General features: G+C 36.7%; 1 protein-coding gene across 7 annotated transcripts in view; it reads left to right on the forward strand.

The window, feature by feature from the left end:
• LOC136855013 (follistatin-related protein 5-like) overlaps nt 1–22,500 on the forward strand; it is a 350,946-nt gene that overhangs the window by 316,088 nt on the left and 12,358 nt on the right. For 4 of the 7 annotated variants that reach the window (XM_067131726.1, XM_067131728.1, XM_067131730.1 and 1 more), the window contains 4 exons: nt 15,004–15,161; nt 16,364–16,490; nt 17,673–17,770; nt 18,870–19,065. In XM_067131726.1, coding sequence (XP_066987827.1) covers nt 15,004–15,161; nt 16,364–16,490; nt 17,673–17,770; nt 18,870–19,065 — 579 coding nt within the window. Of the gene's footprint in view, nt 1–15,003; nt 15,162–16,363; nt 16,491–17,672; nt 17,771–18,866; nt 19,066–22,500 lie in introns of all 7 variants that reach the window. The other 3 variants (XM_067131729.1, XM_067131724.1, XM_067131725.1) reach the window with 1 other exon arrangement.

The raw sequence follows: 22,500 nt of genomic DNA on the forward strand, positions 1-22,500 counted from the left end.
ATTACCAGAAAGGTGCAGCCTTCTGGCTTGGATGAGGTTGCTAGCCCCATCCGCATTTTCTTAACTTCAGCAGGCGATAGTACAAATTGACAGCTGAGCGGTAGATCTGGTGATATACGCAGACCCAGCAAACATGAGCCGAGTGCTTTACAATTCGGCCATGTGTGATAGCTTTAGAGAGTGGTAACACTCTAGCTTCCTCATTCCTATTCTCACACTGGCTGCTACCCTCAGCAGTCGGCTAACTACTAAGTTGCTAATTTACTCCTTAAGCCAGCAGGCCTACGTTGTTTCCCCCCACGGGGATCGATTATGGATGTCGTTTGATAACCAGTATGTAACCAGGAAATGGATAAAACAACAAATAACGTAATGGAATTCTTTGTTTGCTTCTCTTTGCGATTGGGGTTCATTTGTCCCGGGTAATTTACTTATTAAAGCTTCAGAATTCTCCCCCTGCTCTCTTTTTCCTCAGGACTTATAATCATAATAATTAATGTAGTGTTAAATTCATTACGGGAAATTTGATTAATCATTAATAATAATAGTATTAGCAGTAATGATAATAATAATATGATGATTTTTAAAGCATGTTTAAAGGGTCTTCTTACAACCAATATAATAATAATAATAATAATAATAATAATAATAATAATACTCTCGTGAATTAAACACTATTTCCCATTTATACCCTACGAAAATGGAGAGAAATTTTGCCATACAGTCTTCAGGAATAACTATATGAAATATATGTATATATAAATATATATATATAAATAAATGTGTATATATATCTATATATATAATATATATACATATATATATATATGTATATATATATATATATATATATATATATATATATACATACACATATATATATATACATATACATATGTATCTCCCATACACAGCATAATGAAAATAAAGTAAACAACTTCCATACACACTTGCCGAGGAAGGAGCCTGTTCCTCCCATACACAGCTTGCCAGAATGGAGCGTACATCTTCCATTCTGTAATCGCCGGGGGAAGGGGCATGTATCTTCTGCGCGCAGCTTTCGAGAATGGAGCGTAATCTCCCTCGTACACGATTCCGGAGCCTGACCCTCCTTCTTCATTATGGAGAACATGGAAATCGCATCCTTAATGAAAGAGGGAACGAGAGGAAAGACTTTGTTGGACAGTGACCTAATTAAACGTTGAATATGAAATTATCTTATTCGTCTTCTTCTTCTTCTTCTTCTTCTTCTTATTATTATTATTATTATTATTATTATTATTATTATTATTATTATTATTGATAGGAAGTAGGTCTCCTCTGAAACATTTCTTGAAAATTATTATTATTATTATTATTTTTATTATTATTGATTAGAAGGAGGCCTTTTAAACATGTCTTGAAAATTATTATTATTATTATTATTATTATTATTATTATTATTATTATTATTATTATTATTATTATTATTATTATTACGATTTTAAACATATTACTATATCATAACATTCTCACTACCAAATAATTAAATCTAAAAAAAAAAAAAACATTCCAGGGAGGTGTGATCGTGTCATTTCGAGCTGGACTTTATTTGATTTTATTACCCTGATTTTACTTTTTGGGGCAAGGCCCCAATTCCCGCCACTTCTCCCGCCCCGTCTTCAAATGCGCCGCGCTATCACTGAAGGGGAAAATATTTGTAATAATGATTCTCATTATATTGACCGAGTTCATCATGTCCGTGTGATTGTTTGCCCCGTGTAAACGAAGACCCCCAGCCGAGTGCATACGGGCGGCGAGGGGTCTCTGCCAATTCCGACCTTACGGCCCTCGTCCCCAAGGGTCGAAGTTTGCCTCCGATGTTATTAAGGTTTGGGGCGGGATGATGGCGGGGGATTTTCGCCTCAAATGCCCTCTGCCGTTAGGTCTGTTTCAGCGGCGCCTCCGCCGCGGAGTAGTAATGGTATTCCATTAAGGAGTTAATAGGAGAGAGGGCTTCTAGCCGATGTTCCAGCAGCAACCTTTGCTTTTGTTAAAAGGCAGGGCGAACGATTCTGGGGGCGAGCGTGGCCAGAGATAGTGCTAAGCAGCTCAGGATAGTGCTAAGCTCGGCACTGGACGCTAAAAAAAGAAAAAAAAAATTATGTGAACGGTAATTTATCCTTTAAATATCCTCGTCGGGGGTGGGGGCGTTATATTTTTTGACGCTGTTACGAGTGATAGCATAGAAGTGGGACTTGATTACTGTGCATTGTGTTGCCTGCGGAGAGACTGAAAGCAGTTGCTTTGTTTATTGGTGAGAGAGGGTCACGCTGAGATAATAGAGAGAGAGAGAGAAGGAAGGAAGGAAGAAAGGAAGGACCATTTGCTTTGGATGTTTATTTTTGTACGGGGAGGACAGAGGAGAAAAAAAAAAGATGGAGAGAGAGGAAAAGATAAAAAGGGGGTCATTTACTCCTTATGTTTATTGGATTGGTATGAGGGGCAGGCAAAAAAAAAAAAGAATAAATAAAGATGGAGGTAAAAAGTGGTCATCTACTGTGTATGTTTATCGGTGTGAGTGGCGGGGAGAGGAAAAGGGAAATTAGAGAGAGAGAGAGAGAGAGAGAGAGAGAAATGACACCGAAGTCAGGAGGGAGCCACATTGTTTCAAATGACGTGATTTGTCACTGATCTCTTTTAATTAAGTCTCTGGTCTTTTGACCGAGTGGTGTGTCATCATTGGCTCTGTGACGTCAAAGGCAAGTCGAGATTGAATAATTTATCAGAGGATGTAGACGGCAAGCTCTTAAGTAGATGGTGAATCCATAGACGGTTTTTGATGATGAATAACAAAACAGGTTTCCGTTAGAGGGCTTGAGATCAGATTTGGTTGTCAATATTATTCCGTTTCTGTTTTTGAAATTTGTGAGAATTAATTGACAACAAACACTGGAAGGGTTGGTAAGATTGGTGGTGAGTCTACCTCAGTTTCTTCTCTATTTTCATTATTTCAAGGTTAATGGCCTCCTCTCACGCACCCAGTCGACCGGATCCTTTCCATTCTTCCCCCTGGTGGGTTGAGTAGTGCCGTCAGTGCACCTCATGCGGTGCGCTGTAGGTATTTCTCAAGGTTCTTTGCAGTGTCCCTTCGGCCCCTTGCTGCAAACCCTTTCATTCCCTTTACTGTACCTCCATTCATATTCTCTTTCTTCCATCTTATTTTCCACCCTCTCCTAACAATTGTGCAACTGCGAGGTTTTCTTCCTGTTTACCTTTCAAACCTTTTTACTGTCAATTTCCGTTGCAGCGCTGAATGACCTCATAGGTCCCTGGGCTTGGCCATTGGCCTAAATTCTATATTCTATTCTATTCTTTTCCATCGCTCATAGTCTGAATGAATAGCGAGTGGGTGTGCCCCACTCTTTCATTCTAGATTTCCAACCCTTTAAGGTGATGGCTGCCTCTGACACTTCCAGGCGACTGGGTCTATTCCATCCGACTTATATGAAAGGGAATGAGGAAGAGAACCAGTGGGTCTACCCTGTTTTATTGTCTTTCCATTTCTTCAAACGTGATGACCTTTTGTTTAGTTGGGCGACTGGGTTTTATTCTACCCCACCCAGTGAGAATGACATGCCTGGCCATGAACGGTTAAGGCTATCCGAGTTGTCTTGATAAATTTGAATGAATGAGATAAGCTGTGAACGTAGACATCAGTTGATTAATAACTGTCTTCGTTTGTAACTAATTATGCTAATTTATAATCGTTTCGAAAACTAGATATGCAAATTAAGTGACTTGTTTAAAAGGATTTCAAATAAAAAGAATATATATATATAATATATATGTGTGTATATATTTATTTTATATATACATGTATATATACATATGTATACATGTACATATATACATGTATATATATACAGTATATACTGTATATGTAACATTACGAGATCGGTGTAATATAGCTCCCATCATGCAATGAACTCCTCACCAGGATCTCGAACCCGACTTAGAAGCAGAGGGAGCACGCTATCACAAGAAGGCAACAAGGCAAGGAATATTATTCACGTACCTTAAACTTTTCCCCACTTTCCGCACAAGTTAAGAAACGCCCGTTATTTACATTCCTAAGTCATTTTTAGTTTAATACCCCTTATAAAGAACTCGTGTAATTTGAGGGTAGGGAAAATATCCCGGCCGTGTCGGAGGCGCGAATTGGCTGGAAAGGAAAATAACATTGCCTCTGGTCGAGTTTATGCCGACATTATGTAAAATAATTGGATGAGGGTGGAACTGGATAGCAGGGGTGCCGAGGACAGCCGAGACTCATTTAGACTAATTTGGACCCCCTCGAAAGGATGCTGGGGAAGAAGAATGGCAGATTACGGGAGTGGAGAGAGAGAGAGAGAGAGAGAGGGAGAGGAAAGTGAGTAGACCTATTTACCTCCGGTAACGACATGCGTCTAATGGTCCATTAGAGTTTCGAGGGAGAGTTACGTGCAATGTGAGGTTCCGCTAGGGGGTTTCCTCAAATTTATAGGGAGTTTTCACGAAATTTTGTGTAGGGGTTCTGCCTACGTTTATGGGCTGTTCCCTCCGAAGCTGGAATGATATTCCTCTGGTTTATACAGGGACTAACCTCAATTTTGAACCTATTAATTAAAATTGGGAGGAATTTCGACATATTTTATGGAGATTCATCATATTTGCGGGGAGGTTTCCAAAATGTGCAGGGAATTTACACAACATTTTAGGAGGTCCTCATGTTGTAGGAAGTTCCCAGAATTTTAATGAATTTTCATAAACTCTTGGGGAATTTACTCAGGTTTTTAAGGAAGGTCCTCATATGTTTTAAGGAAATTCCCTCAGACTCTGACTTGTAAAGAATTTTCCCCAAGCTTATGGGGAATTTACACAGGTTTTTAAGGATTGTCCACATATGTTGTAGGGAAATTCCCCTCCCCCCAGGATTTTAAAGAATTTTCCCAAACTTTTGAGGAATTTACACAGGTTTTTAAGGAGGTTCCTCCTATGTTATAGGGAAATTCCCCCCCCAGTATTTTAAAGAATTTTCTCCAAACTTATGAGGAATTTACAGAGGTTTTTAAGGAGGTTCCTCCTGTGTTGTAGGGAAATTCGCCCCCACAGAATTTTAAAGAATTTTCCCCAAACTTATGAGGAATTTACACAGATTTTTAAGGAAGGCCCTCATATTCTGTAGGGAGTCTCCTCCAGATATGTAGTACGTTTCCCTGAATTTTTAGGGAGTATTCACTGATGACTCAGGTCCTTCCTAAAATGGTTTCTTTTTTTCACATTTCGTATTTTTTTAACTTCTCGAGATGTTTGTTGTTGTTGCTGGTTTTCGTTGAGAGCAGCCCTTGGAATTCTTGATGGTGTCACTTTGCATAATAAATGGCTTTGGTAGATTTTGCAGTTGGCCCGATATATATATATATATATATATATATATATATATATATATATATATATATATATATATATATATATATATATATATAGCCTTCAGTTCTCAGCACATCTGTGGGGATGAAGTTGCAGTCCCCAAGCCCTTCTCCAACCTAGTTCGCGATGCACAGCGTCTAACTAACTTCCTGGTCCATAATTCACTACCTAGGTCAACAGAGGCATGATGGGATTCAGAGGAACGTGCATAAAAGAATCCGGCTCGTTTTGGAATCGAACTAGGGACCTCGCTGGTTAGAAGGAACATCCTATCCACCGTGCCTTGAGGACTTGTTTTTCAAATAAGAAGACTGACCGGGATTTTGGTTGATAGGATGCCATGAATAAGCGAATAATAGTCGTAATGATAATTAGAGATTGTGATTAATAAAAGAAAACCATCAACAGATGAAAAATAATCTTTTTAAAAAGAGAAAACTAGATTAACAGGGATTTTGAGTAATAGAAAATAATGGTCGTAATTGAAATTAGAGAACTCTTAGGGATTGTGACTAATAAAAAAAAAACCTAACAAGAGAAAACTAGACTAACACAGGGATTTTGAATAACAGAAAACACACATTAGATGAGTATTCAGCCCATCGGAATCCCTTTATACAAGAGAGATGGTTCTCGTAATGCCTACACTGGAGAAAATGGAATTTACTTCTTTGTGTCACTGAAATAAAATGACATCAATCTACCCTACGGGTGGTTTTACTTCAAGGGACGTAAAGCCTTATTGAATGTAGAGCTTAGTCTTCTTTTTCGAAAAAGGGTTCCAGTAGTCTAGAATTTTCTTCCGTTCTTCTATTCTCTATCTTTTAGTATTTATCTCCCCTTCCCACCCATCTCCAGTCATTATAGACTGGATGGAAAACAAACTAGAAAAATTTCTCAGAAATCATTCAGTCTTGACCAGTGATACCAGACGGCCAATCCGAGGAATCTTTCGAGATGTCATCACTGATACCAAACACAAGGATCGTCCGTTGCTCAGCAGTGCTCACTCAGTAGGTAATTATTTTTCACCTCAGATATCACCACGTTTCCAATAAATTCTTTTTAGTTTTCTGTAAAAGGAAACTATTGTGCCGGCTTTGTCTGTCCGTCCGCACTTTATTCTGTCAGCACTTTTCCTGTCCGCCCTCAGATCTCAAAAACTACTGAGGCTAGAGGGGTGCAAATTTGTATGTTGATCATCCATCCTCCAAATTGCAGCCCTCTAGCCTCAGTAATTTTTATTTTATTTAAGGTTAAAGTTAGCCATAATCGTGATTCTGGCAACGATATGGGATAGGCCACCACCGGCCTTGGTTAAAGTGTCATGGGCCGCTTCTCATACAGCATTTTACCGGGACCACCGAAAGACAGGTCTATCTTCGGTGGCCTTGATTACACACTGTGGTGGCTGTACAGGAAACTCGATTGCGCCAAAGAAACTTGGACGCATTTTTTACTTGTTTCCTTTGAGAACGCAGAGTCCGAGATATCCTTATCCTCATCCTTCAGCATTCCGAGGAGTTGTGTCATCCTTATCCTCACCTTTCAACATTTCGAGGGCTTTTGTCGCTACTTCAAAGGTCATTGACCTCAGTTTGTGTCAGGTCGCGTCTCCATCTTTCAAGTGGGAAGGTCCATCTTCTACACTTTCTTGTGAACTTGGTTTTCTTGTTCATCCGTGGTCGTTTCGACAACGAAAGGCGCCGGGTTCGATTCCCGAGCGAGTCAGATACATTTTAGACATGTGCTCTTAAATCTAAATGGGCTTATTTCTTCAGCTGAGGTTTGAATTGTGTGCCTGATATTTAGTTGACCGTGGTTGGTCACAACTAGGTAGGAGAATGGCAGAGGGAAAGGATCTTCTAGAAATTGTAAAGGAAAATTTATATATATATATATATATATATATATATATATATATATATATATATATATATATATATATATATATACATACATACATACATACATACATACATACATACATACATACATGCAAGAAATGTTTTCTACAGCATTTTGACATTTATTCTTAATGTTCAACTGTTTTCTTTTCTTCTTCATATTTGTCCTTTACCGCAACAATTCGCTTGACGTATATTTATTCCACTCTGATTCTTGATTCATTTTAGGTCTCAAAAAAATGTCCTCTGCCCCACCCCCCCCCACCCCTCAGGCGCATGGGTTCGGTTCATGGCCCTGTGTATTCTGGACCATCTCCCAATCCAGCAGTTGAGACGTGAACGTCCCAATATTGTAGTGGAGACGTTCCCCACTTCTGTTGATTTCCAAACATACGGCAAATACGACGCTGAAAAATTAATGTGTTGTGGACAGTTGACTTTGGGTCGAGTGTTCGCAGAGATAAGCTTTGGTCTGCTTCTGTTGCCTTTAGACAACTCCGCTCTGGCGTGTTTCCTCGGGTATCAGGACGCCAAGGCTTGTTGCAAGTTCTTTCAGTTTATTGGTTTGCCTGGATTATTTTGACCTGTTCCTGGTGATGTGAGGTCGTTATTGTTTGCTGTCTATTCCAGTTTTTTTTTTTTCATAAACTAGTACCGCTCATACCAGACTGCTAAGGTTTGTTGCAAGTTTCCCTAAGTTGTTAGTGCTCGCACCAGACCACGAAGGATTGTTACATGTTTCTCTTAAGTGATTTTTAAGAGGTCTCCTTATACCTTATTGCAGCTGGTAGCAGACCGTGAAGGATTATTGCAAGTTCCCTTGAATAATTTTCAAGGTAATTCCTTATACCTTATTGATGCTAGTACCAGACCACAAAGGATTATTGCAAGTTCCCTAAGTGATTTTTAAGAGGTCTCCTTATACCTTATTGCTGCTAGTACCAGACCACGAAGGAATGTTGCAGGTTCCCTAAATTATTTTTTAAGGTTTCCTGATACCGTATTGCAGCTGCTACTAGACCACGAAGATTTATTGCAAGTTCCCTAAATTATGTTTCAAGATCTCCTTATACCTTGTTACTGCCGGTACCTGATGACGAAGGATTATTGAAAGTCCCTCTAAATTATTTGTTAAGAGGTTTCCCTATACCTTATTGCTGCTGGTCCCAGACCACGAGTATTGCAAGTTTCCCCTAAGCGATTTTTAACAGGTACCAAACCACGGAGTACTCGTATTGCAGCCCTCTTTGTCCTGCCAGACAGGACGTTAACTCACAGCTCAACCTCCCAATTTTATCCGATCTTGAGACCGCCTTGGGTGTACCGAGTCTCGTTGCAGAGAAAAATCTGGCCCTTCAGGAGACAAATTCTTCTACATTCGAAAGACAAGACCACGAAAAGCAGGAACCACGTAGTCGCCTTTTCCTTTACTTTTTCTACTTCTTTTTTTTTTTAAAGCTTCATCCAGGCTTAGCATTTTTGGGAGTAGTTTCCTGGGGACGTCGGTGCAAACTTTAGAATTAAGATAATGTTACGCCCCAGTTTTTTTTTTCTTTATTTTTTTTACTTTCTTTTTTCCTCAGAAAATGTTTTTTCTTCTTAATTTTTTTTTTCTTTTTTGCCAGTAAGGGTTACTGCTATCCTTGCCATAAACATGCAGGGACGTTTGAGATTTTTTTTTTTACGCTGTAGGAGAATGCCTTCATTTTGTGTGCTGTAATATATATATATATATATATATATATATATATATATATATATATATATATATATATTTATATATATATATATATATATATGTACACATATTTATACATATATAGTGTGTATATTTATAGATATATATATATATATATATATATATATATATATATATATATATATATATATATATATATATATATATATATATATTATATTTGTATATTGTTGCATTTGTTAAACCACATTTGGCTTCTATTCACCGAAGTATTGACTTACGTTCGTGGTAGTAAGTGGACTGGGGTAGGTTGATGCTAGAAACGATAGGTCATGGGGCTAGCAGCCTCATCCCAAAAGCTGTATGGTTTAAAAAGAAATCAATCAGACGCCTTCTGAAATGAGGAGTGGCATTAGAAAAAAAAACGATAGCCACTGCCACGTTCATCCTTTACCTCCTGAACGAAGTGTGAATTTCTTTCTCAGAAACATTATGTTGCACATCCAAGTTCTGGTATCAACTGATGAACATCGATCCACACGCACACACACACACACATACACACATACACATACACACCAGCCCACTTGGCTCACGGTACCACTCACGTCTTGCTCGTATATATTCTCATGCTTCTTGGAAATGAAAGCCACTCCCTTCCAAAATCTTATCCACACCATTTATTCAGGACTTTCTTGGCTACACTCTCCTTCCATCCAAGACCTCCGAATTATACACGCTTTTCGTCAACCAGTCGCCCTCCGTTCTCCCCACATGACTAAACCACCTTAGAAGACGCACTCGCTAAAGTACACATCTCTGCAAGGAAAAGTATCCCCTCATAGGTACAAAACTTTGCTTATATATTCAGCCCTCTCTAAGTGGGATAAAAAAAAACACCATTCCTGTTTCATAGGAAGAAAAAATGTTCTTTAACCGTTTAATATGGAAAAATATTATCTAATTTTCATGCTTAGAATAAAAACATTTTTGCAAGTTGTCTTGTTGAAGAGAAATAATACGTTCCCTGTTTACCCTTTGATCAAAATGTTAAAACAGGGTTTCATGCTTAGTAGGGAGGAAAAATATGAAAAATATAATGTTCTGTTTGGATTGAGTTACAAAATGACACGCAGATGATTTTCCTGTTTAAAAGAAGGAAAATGTCATAGCGTGTTTTCCTCTATTTAAATGACATAAAATATCACAAGGTTCATTTTCATCTATACAGATAAAAAAAACAGTATAAAATTAAGACAAAATTATCACGAGATTCACCTTTAAAAGACAGAAACAAAACTCATCTGCTTTTCAAAGCTTTCAGAGGAATGAAAATTAATAAACAAGGAAGAAATTTATCACGGAATTCACTAAAATACGAAAGAGAAGATAAAGTAAATAGAAAATAAGGAGGCCATCCAATGGAGAGGTGGGATCACAGGCCCTTTCTCTATCTAAGAATAGCGAGGACAGCCTTATGAGGCCATTGGAGTTGGGGGGGGGGAATCTCCCCTTCCCCTAGTCCCTTTTATAATAGGGCTGTATCGATGTCGGGCCAGGGAAGCACCTGTATATGACGTTTGTATGAGCTTAAGGTGCCGCCTATTGATGTAAACGGTGGCCCCAAAATGGGGCCATTTTAGAAAGCTGTTTCGGTCATGGTGATCAGGAGGTTCTCTCTCTCTCTCTCTCTCTCTCTCTCTCTAAGGGTTACTCAAATTTTACTTTTTTTTTGTTTTAAGATGCAGTTACTTCTAAAAATCTCTCTCTCTCTCTCTCTCTCTCTCTCTCTCTCTCTCTCTCTCTCTCTCTCTAAGAAATACTCAGATTTTATTGTTTTTGGTTTTTGTTTTATTTTAAGATGCAGTTACTTCTAAAAAATCTCTCTCTCTCTCTCTCTCTCTCTCTCTCTCTCTCTCTCTCTCTCTCTCTCTCTCTCTCTCTCTCTCTCTCTCAGGAATTAAAATTTCGCTGTTTTTAAGGTGATACTACTTAACATAAAATAAAAATTTCTCTCTCTCTCTCTCTCTCTCTCTCTCTCTCTCTCTCTCTCTCTCTCTCTCTCTCTCTCTCTCTCTCTCTCTGGTGTTCAGGAATTATATTATCTCTTCTTCTAACAATTAACAAATTTTACTGCGTTTTGCTTTGGTTTTAAGATGCAGTTATTTTAAAAAAACCTCTCTCTCTCTCTCTCTCTCTCTCTCTCTCTCTCTCTCTCTCTCTCTCTCTCTCTCTCTTTTCTAGGTGTTTGTATATGATGTTTTATGGAAAGGTTTATTGACAATTCCCAACTCCCGTAGATCCTCGTAAGATGGGTTGCCAGTCCGTAGGCTTATGCGACTGCGTCGTTGTAACCTGGTGGTTATGAGATCAATCTTAATAAAATTATTGGAAAACATAGGCATAAATCTCTCTCTCTCTCTCTCTCTCTCTCTCTCTCTCTCTCTCTCTCTCTCTCTCATATATATATATATATATATATATATATATATATATATATATATATATATATATATATATATATATATATATATATATATATATATATATATATATTTATTTATATATATATATATATATATATATATATATATATTTTTTATACATATATATATAAAATATATATATATATATATTTAACCAGATCCAAGTGTCATTGCTTCTATCATAAAAATGGTGATGGAAAGCTCTCTCTCTCTCTCTCTCTCTCTCTCTCTCTCTCTCTCTCTCTCTCTCTCTCTCTCTCTCTCTCTCTCTCTCTCGTAAAAGTGGAATATAAGGAGCTTAGAGGTAATAAATCTCAGTCTCGCTTCGACTTTATTTTTCTGCCATTGCTGTCCACAAAGAAACTTCTATTATTTCTGTCACCTTGAAACAGATTTGCGTTCAAGTGAACGTTTTATGACATTCCTGCGTTTGCTCAGGTGTTCCATATCCTTCGTGACTAATTTTTTGTTTATCAGATAGTTCTTAGTTCAGAAGTGATGCAATGTAGCACATTATTAGCAGGGGATAGCTGTACATTCACAAAGCAACCGTAATAATAATAATAATAATAATAATTATAATAATACACAGCTTTTAAAGGGTACGATATTTCACCCCATTTTCCCTACAACTATCACTATTATCTGCAAATGTTATTTCGATAATTGAAAAGTTTGTTTGCAATCCATGATTTCAAAACTTCTTAATTAGTCATATATGCTGCGATGATTACATATAATTGCGATGGCGTTATGTAATGTTGGCGTCGAACTGTAATGAACTGCTCGTCAGAACTGATACAGTTGAAATCGAGTTTATATTGTTGTTGTTTAATGTAATTATTGCCACTACTACTACTACTACTACTACTACTACTACTACTACTACTATCTATTTATCTATCTATCTATATAATAATAAAATCCGAGAGGATCTGATCTCGTTTGTCCTCCCCTGGGTGACAGTAGGGGAGACATAGTACATCCACCCACCCCCTGCAGAATGGCTTGTCCGCCCGGGTGGGGGCCGGGTAGGTAGGGGAACGGGAGGGTAGGGGAGACATCCACCCTCCTTATGCAAACCTGCTTGTCCGCCCCGGGTGGGGGCGGGGTAGATAATGGAACGGGAGGGTAGGGGAGACATCCACCCTCCTCCTGAAAACCTGTATGTCCGCCCCAGGTGGGGGCGGCGTAGGTACGGGAATAGGAGGGTAGAGAGACATCACCCTCCTCCTTTCAAACCTGTTTGTCCGCCCCGTTTCAGGGTAGGTAGGGGAGATTCGCCGTTCACCATAGTCGGTTTCATTTAATCTATCCACTCCGCAGGGGCCTAGTGCCGTCAGTGCACCTTATACGGTGCAGTGTAGGCATTACGTAAGGTTCTTTGCAGCGTCCCTTCGCCCCGTAGCTGCAACCCCTTTCATTCCTTTTACTGTACCTCTGTTCATATTCTTTTCCTTCCATCTTACTTTCCGCCCTCTCGAAACAGTTGTTTCATAGTGCAGCTGCGAGGTTACACCTTTAAAACCGTTTTATTCCATTTCAGCGCTGAATGACCTCTAGGTCCCAGCGCTTGGCCTTTGGGCCAAAATTCTGTATTCCATTCCTCTCTATTTTATCAATGGGATTTCTTAAAGAACTCTTAATTCACGCGACTTTTTTTTCCTAGGATGAATTTTAATGGCTGGTTTTAAAGATGGGTAATTATATCTATATATTTTCGAGAATTGTCTAATTCCGGCGTAAATGACTATTATTTGGGGTTTGGGGAAATTTTGTACTTTTTTGTATGGGGTATGTATAAATTTTAGATGATTTTTCTCAAATTTGTCTGGTTGGGGGGGAGGGGGAACTTGGATGGGGTCCAATACGTATGCGTTATATATATATTTTTTTATTGCAGCCTAGTCTTGTGGATGTCGGTGATGGGATTTTTGTCAGTGCAAGGAGTGTATATATATATATATATATATATATATATATATATATATATATATATATATATATATATATAATATATATATATATATATATATATATATATATATATAATATATATATATATATATATATATATATATATATATATATATATATTTAGTACTTTTAAATTAAGTCACATTTTCACATCGATTTTATTTTACACCACCGTACCCTTACTCTGCAGAACGACGGTAATATAAGAGAGAGTCGAGACAAATAGTCCCAACCCAGGGGACGGTACGTACAGTCCCAAAGCTCGGACGGAGGTACCTTCATTCGGCATACTTATATAGGGGCCAATAGTGAAATGGGCTGACGCGGGGTTGGACGACGGCAAGTCTGATTATCTGTAGAAGCGATTCTTGCGTTTTATAAAATTTGGGGGAACTTAGTGTATTAGTTCATTATATTTTGGTTTAACTTTTATTTCCTTATTTTCTGTTATTGGTTACTTTTGCGCATTTTTTTAGATTTTTTTTCTATTTTCGGAGTCGAGGTTTTTAAGCTGAATTATTGATTCTTACTGTAGGGTCGCGATGTATTTATTCATGAGACTATTATATTATCATTATATTTTTTATTTCATTTCATCTGCTCTTCATCAGATTTTACATTTTACTGAACTATTTTCAATCACATTTTTTTTATTAAGTTTTTTTCAGTTTCAATTTGCTGTTTTCGTTTTGTGATTTATCAATTAATCTTCAAGTTTTCTTTTCCTTAACTAGTTTTTAGAATTATTTTCGTCATTTCATGTCCGTTTTCGTTATTCTTTTAATTCTTTATTCCATTACTTTCATCTACATCTGACACCTAATTATTCTTTAATTTCTTATTTTGTTACTTTCATCTCCATCTGACACCTAATTATTCTTTTAATTTCTTATTTCGTTACTTTCATTTCCATCTGACAACTAATCATTCTTTTAATATCTTCTTTCACCTCCTTATTTCGTTACTTTAATTTTCATTGACGCCTAATTATTCTGTTAATTTTTTCTTTCACTTCCTTATTTCGTTACTTGAATTTCCATCTGACACCTAAACATTTTGTTAATTTATTCTTTCACTTCCTTATTTCGTTACTTTTATCTCCATCTAACACCTAATCATTCTGTTAATTCCTTCCTTCACTTCTTTATTTCGTTACTTTAATTTCCATCTGACACCTAATCATTCTTTTAATTACTTCTTTCACTTCCTTATTTCGTTACTTTAATTTTCATCTGACACCCAATTATCCTGTTAATTTCTTATTCCCTTACTTTCATCACCATCCGCACCTAATTATTCTTTCAGTTCCCTATTTCGTTACTCTAATTTCCATCCGACATCTTATCCCATGACTTTCACCTCCATCTGACACGTAAACAAGCCTCTACTGGTGCAGCTGTCAACTACCACTTCAGACCTCTGCCGGTAGAGGCGCGGCAGTCACCCTCACGTAGAACCTTTTTTCCTCTCTCTCCCGCCCCAGGCGTGTCCGTGGTGTCCCTGGACAAGGCCCTCGAAGTGAACCACGTCTCGGCCCGCGTTGAGGACAACCTCGAGATCAAGTGTGACGTCACCGGGACCCCCTCGCCCCCCATCGTCTGGAGGAGGAACGGGCTCGATTTGGCTGCCCTGAATTCGGAGGTGGGTTGCTGTTGTTGTTGTTGTTTGTACGCTGAGAATTGATGGTAAGATTTTTGTTTTATATACATGTATATATCTGTCCTTTTAGCTGTCTATCAGTCTATCTATCTATCTATCTGTCTATATATATATATATATATATATATATATATATATATATATATATATATATATATATATATATATATATATGATAGAAATAATCAACACATATATATATATATATATATATATATATATATATATATATAAATAATATATATATATATATATATATATGATAGAAATAATCAACACACATTATAATCAGAAATTTTATATATATATATATATATATATATATATAATTTATGTTTATGTAATACAACCATACATGCATACATATACACACGCATATACATATACATACATACATACATACATACATACGTACATACATACATATATATGTATATATATTATGGTGATTATGTCCTTTTATCATGATGTACCAGTTATACATATAATTTGTTTATGTAATACAACCATACATGCACATATACACACGCATATACATCTACATACATACATACATACATACATACATACATACATACATATATATGTATATATATACTGTGGTTATTTATGTCCTTTTATCACGACATACCAATGAGGGCTACTGACACATCGTTCGTTCTCACTCTCTCACAATTTGATTGTTGTTGAGGAAGCCTTGAGCCCTTGACATGATTAGGGAACTTAACCGGTTAATTGAGAAAGAACTGTTGCTAATTGTTGTATCTGATGCACTTGCATTTTCTCTGATCTAGGATATGTGAATATATTTGTTTTTGTTTTTTGTTTTCTTCGTACGCACGCACATATACAGTACATGTGCATACATATGTATATATATACATAAAGTACCTACATAATGTACACACACATATACATAGATATGCATATAGGCTATATGTATATAAAAATATATGCACACACTCACACACACACACATATATATATATTATATATACTCTCTCTCTCTCTCTCTCTCTCTCTCTCTCTCTCTCTCTCTCTCTCTCTCTCTCTCTCTCTCCTCTCTCGTACAGTATTAAAGATCCCTTGTATTCATTCGTTAATTTACTTCTCTTCATCTACAATATTTACAAATTGATATCATAAATTAATTGATTTATTAATTTTCCTGGCGCCCCCTTCAGGACATCCGGGTCTTCGTGGACGGGTCCCTGTACCTGACCAGACTACAGCTGATACACGCCGGCAACTACACCTGTCACGCCGACCGCAACAAAGATGTCGTCCAAACACATATTCTCACCGTACACAGTAAGTACTGCCGTGTCATCGTCCTTATTGCATCTGGTTATAAGTACGAAAATTGCTCTTTAAGTCTTTATTGGGTACTGTTCTGGAATTATTATTATTATTATTATTATTATTATTATTATTATTATTATTATTATTACTATTTCTGTTGTCTTTATTTATTTAGAGGAAATAAACCTAACACAACAGAAATCTTTATATGCTATATATTATTATTATTATTATTATTATTATTATTATTATTATTATTATTATTATTATTATTATTATTATTATTATTGCTTGTCGAGTGTTGCTGCATATGGTATGCGTGCAATTTAAGCTGGGGACGTTAGTCTTGTTGGTTGTCTTACTTTATTATTATTATTATTATTATTATTATTATTATTATTATTATTATTATTATTATTATTATTCAAGATTTGTGAAGATTCACATTGAAGATGTTTTAAAAGGCAGTCTAATAAGGCAAGCTTCCACAATAATGCATTAGATTATATATCATTAATAATATTCATCTCTTGAATCACACCTATTCATTAATCAGCAATCTAAGGGGATCTCCATGAAAAATGTGAATTGATTTGGGACCATTAGATTTTAATAAGTTCCGCACCGTAATGTACTATAAAGTAAGTAGTTACCATCTAAATCTCAGCCCCATTTTCGCCCCAAACCAGTCACTCCCCCTTCTACAACCTGTCAACATATGCTTCACTTCCATCATCAAAAATTTTATTAAACGGCATTCGCATTGCATTCATTCTTTTGATATTTTTTGGCTGTGATGAAAGTTCTTGTGTCTTATTTCTGATCTCCCCGTAGGGGGAGTAGTGACGTCAGTGCACCTCACTCGCGGCGCACTGTAGGCATTACATAAGGTTCTTTGTAGCGTCCTTTCGGCACCTAGCTGCAACCCCTTTCATTCCTTCTAATGTGCCTCCATTCATATTCTCTCTTCCTTCTTACTTTCCACCCTCTTCTCACCATTGTCGTATTGCAACTACGAGGTTTTCCTCCTGTTACACCTTTCAAACCTCCTTTATTCTCAATTTTCCTTTCAGCCCTGAATGACCTCACAGGTCCCAGCGCTTAACCTTCGGCCCAAATTATATATATTCTATTGTATTCTATTCTATTCACATTTCTGAAGTCCCATTTTCTCTTTGTTTACATTTACAGCCGTGCCAACCGTGCAGGTGACTCCACACATCCAGAGCCTGAGACCAGGAGAAGAGGCTGTGATGAGCTGCAGGGCGACTGGCGAACCTTTCCCAAAGGTGATAACGTGGGCAAGTTTTAATGCCTTCGCTGCTGCTGCTATTTATAAAGATGATGTTGGAGATTTTTCCTCCTTAATCATATCTCAGATTCACGCTTTTTCCTCTTAGATGTTGAGTTCTGTGTGTGTGTGTGTGTTAGTGTTAAGGTTTATTTAGAATGATGTAGGGAAAGTTTAGTGTTGGAGAAATTTGATTATAGCTACATATCTTGCAAGAATCTACAAAAAGAAAAGATATTACTGTTTTGTAAAGGTTTTTCTTGTTGCAAGTAGGACGGATAAGAGAGAGTGGTTTTAAGAGAACAATAATCGGTAAAGACGTTTTTGGTGTGCAAGACTCAAGTTGGTAAGGGTGATTTTCAAACGAACTGCAGTTAACAAAAGAATAATATTAATATTACAGTCGATATATCCTGTTTTTCCAACGGTTCATAATGTTAAACTTGGCAATGAATGCAGTTAGTTAAAGGTTCGTTTTACAAGAAATAAACTTAGTGAAAATGAATTTTTTAAGTGCAGTTGATGAACTGTGTTCTTTGACGATTGTTTTCCATTGAAAAGTGCATGTAGTAAATGTTACTTTTTATGAAACCTAAGAAAATGTTGTTTATACAAGTGCTAAAATTGAATAACGGGATAAGTTACAAAATCTGCATTTAGTAGAGTGAATGTTAAAGAACTGGAGGTAAAAATGTGTTTTTTATAGGAGTACATATTATGGTAAAGGGTGTTCTTACCAAAAAAATACATGTGGTAATGGGTGCTTATACAAAACAATATATATATATATATATATATATATATATATATATATATATATATATATATATATATATATATATATATATAGGGTAGGTAATAAAAGGGGTGTTTTGCAATAATTGCAGATGGTAAAAGATATTTACAAAAAAATGCATTTAAAAAGGATGCTTTTACAAGACCTGCAGTTGGTAAAGAGCGATTTTACCAGAACCTCAGTCGGCAGAGAGAGAGAGAGAGAGAGAGAGAGAGAGAGAGAGAGAGAGACAGGACTCCGTAGCCCTGATTTACCATCTCAATGCATTCAAATCTACTGAATCTTCCCCCTTCGCCAGCAGGTAGAATGGCTGAAGAATGACGAGCCCCTGCGTGTCGACATCCCCCACAAGTACCAGGTCGTCGGAAACGGGACGCAGCTGCGCGTGCGCAACATCGGCTACGCCGACACAGGGGCGTACATGTGTCAGGCCACCAGCGTTGGCGGGATGGCTAGGGACATCAGCTCTCTCGTTGTTCAAGAAAATCCAGCTCCGAGTAAGTAAAGTACCTTTTTTTATATATATGAGTACTGAGGGATTGTACGTGAGCTAGCGTGCGCGCGCGCGCGTATATGGTATCAATTGATGTTTTAATTTGCAACGTCAAAATGTTACTCTTGTTGTATATGAATTTCTGCAGCAGGATTCACGGTTTTTTTTTTTTACAGGGTTTTGTCTTTTGAGTTAGTTTTCAGTCGTATGTGCATTATTTAGTCACTCTCTCTCTCTCTCTCTCTCTCTCTCTCTCTCTCTCTCTCTCTCTCTTTCTCTATATATATATATATATATATATATATATATATATATATATATATATATATATATATATATATATATATATAGATTGTATATATATCTTTATATATATATATATACATACATACATACATATATATATATATATATATATATATATATATATATATAGATATTTATATATATACAAATGAATATATTGATGTGTATGTATGTATGTATATATTACACAGTTTATATACATTACACCAGAGCGTTATGTAAACCAATTCCCAGGGCGCCCAAGCAACAGGAATTAAATTCAACCTAAACGCGAACGGGCGCAGCAATAAATTGAGCATGAAAATACATCAACATCCGCGAGCACCGTCGACCGTTTTCAGCAACACCGGTTGGTTATGGGGAAAAGTTCCACGGGGCATTTGCATACAAACAGAGCATATTTTAACGCCTGCAGTAATAATAGAACTGGCATTGGTGTTCCCCCGTGTTTCGCTGTGCACTGGCCAGCGTAGTTTTTTTTTTTTTCGCTTGCTTTTTCACATATATAATTTTATTTTTATGTCTGCTTGGATGTGTATGTGTGTGTGTGTGTTTATGCTAGTGCATTCATTTATGTGAATATGTGTTTATGATATGTTTATGTGTATATATGTGTGTGTATGCTTGTGTATATATATGTGTTTATATAGAATATAAGTGTTTGTCCATGTGTATATGGTATATATATATATATATATATATATATATATATATATATATATATATATATATATATATATCTATATATTAATTACATATATATATAAATATATATATATACATATATATATATATAAATATATATATATATATATATATATATATATATATATATATATATATATATATATAATTACATATATATAAATATAATAAATATATATATATATATATATATATATATATAATATATATATATGTATATATATGAATCTTTCAAATATTAATTAACAATGATATCGAGTACAAGCTCTCTCTCGAAATGGAATTTAGGCAAAGACCTGAAAAAGGCAAATCAAACAGTGGGTAGGCTCAGTAAGATTTGGAAATCAAATAGATTGAAATTGCATACGAAACTAAGGTTACACTTAACTCGAATAGTTTCTCTATTGCTACAAGGACATGGATCATGGTATGACAGTGAAACTATATCCTAAAGGTTTTGTCGATTTGAAAATGATGCCTAAAGAAGAGTATTAGCAGTCAGATGGGAGGATAATGTTAGAAATGATACCATAAGGGAAATGTAATCTCCATACGCAGGTGAGGTAATGATGAAAGGGAGAAGATGAAGATGGCTTGGACATGTCCTTCGAACAACTCCTGGGAGAATTGATGATGATAATGATAGCTGGGGTTCTGTGGGCACCAGAAGAGTTGGAAGACCCAGACCTACTTGGATGAGAACGACGAGGTTGGGGTCTGGAGATGAGTGGAGATTTGTGGAAGATAAAGCACGGGATAGAAACGAGTGGCGGAATTTCACAGAGGCCCTTTGCGTCATACGGCGTTTGAGGCAATATATATATATATATATATATATATACACACACATATATATATATACACACATATATATATACATACATATATGCACACACACACACACACATGCATTAACCCGGCCATTCAGACAGTAAGTATGTGAATGTGTGTGCGCTTGCGTGGTTGTATTTAGTTACATATTTAAAAAAAGAAGGCAATTGGACTAGCAACCTATAATCTTTTTGTAGCCCAGGCCTGAAGGAAACAAGAAAAAGTGAAAGCCAGGATAAAGGGTTAAAAAGGCTAAACTATAAATGAAGCGATAGACAGGTTGCCTCTCGAAGGAGGGAAGATTATAAGATTCAGGAAAACCAGAAGTAGGGGGAAAATTCCAAAACTCGTAGAAGGAAGGAAAGAAAGAGCCTCTGAAGCATACATTCCAAAGAGGATTTACAGCCAGCTGGACAACATAAACGTTTGTCTCCCCGAAGGGGATTTAAATCCCTCTTCCCGTCAGACTTGCAGTGTCGGCCACGCTCAAAAATGCCTCTTTTTACGTTCAGTCGTGACAGGGAAGCGTAATCTTGTTTATGCCGATGTTCCTGGATACTGGATGCAAAGATGTTTAGGAATTTGTTTATAAAAAAGGGATAGAAACTTTTCTTTTGTGTACGTGTGTTTGTGCGTGGGCTAAAGCATGATATTAATTTATTGTAATTAGGTATATAAAGGCGTGTTAGAATTTAGGTATGAGTAAGTAATAAGCTCTCTCTCTCTCTCTCTCTCTCTCTCTCTCTCTCTCTCTCTCTCTCTCTCTCGTAGCATAAGAGATAAACAGGAAATACGAAAGAACGTAATTAAATTACTTGAAAGCCAAAATAACAGTTTATATATTTTCCTTTCCCCATCACCCCATTCTCTCTCTCTCTCTCTCTCTCTCTCTCTCTCTCTCTCTCTCTCTCTCTCTCTCTCTCTCTCTCTCTCAGTGCACAACAACAGCAACTTCTCCACGTATAAGTAGGTATATACATTCAGAGACAGTATGCGAGTCTAATGTCAACCATTTTGTTTTTTCCTGGACATAAAGATTTATCTTAATAAAAACTTTGAAGCCTCCTCCTCCTCTTCCTCCTCCTCCTCCTCACAAGGAGCTGAGGAGGAGTCACGGTAGGAGTGGGAACCGCGAGGGAATTAGGAATCTGAATTACCAACATCATTTTTGGGAGGATTTTTATTGTTTATTTTTGTTTGTAGGACGGGGGTGGAGGTGGTCTGTGATAGAATTACTTCAGAGATTATTTTAAATGGAAATTAAGTACTTTGTCCATTAATTAGACCGTTTTATGGAATGAGAAAAAAAGCTTTGTGATTGAGAATTAGAAGTCATAGTCATGGTAACAAAGAAAGGTCACCTGAGTTATAAGAAAGGTCATCTGAGGTCACTTGAGCTATAGGAAAGGTCACCTGAGTGTTAAGAAAGGTCACCTGAGTCATAATGAAGGTCACCTGAGTTGTAAAAAAAGGTCATCTGAGGTCACTTGAGCTATAGGAAAGGTCACGTGAGTGATAAGAAAGGTCGCCTGAGTCATAATGAAGGTCACCTGAGTGATAAGAAAAGTCATCTGAGTGATAAGAAAGGTCATCTGAG

Source organism: Macrobrachium rosenbergii, chromosome 30, assembly GCF_040412425.1.
Source record: "Macrobrachium rosenbergii isolate ZJJX-2024 chromosome 30, ASM4041242v1, whole genome shotgun sequence".
NCBI lineage: Eukaryota > Metazoa > Arthropoda > Malacostraca > Decapoda > Palaemonidae > Macrobrachium > Macrobrachium rosenbergii.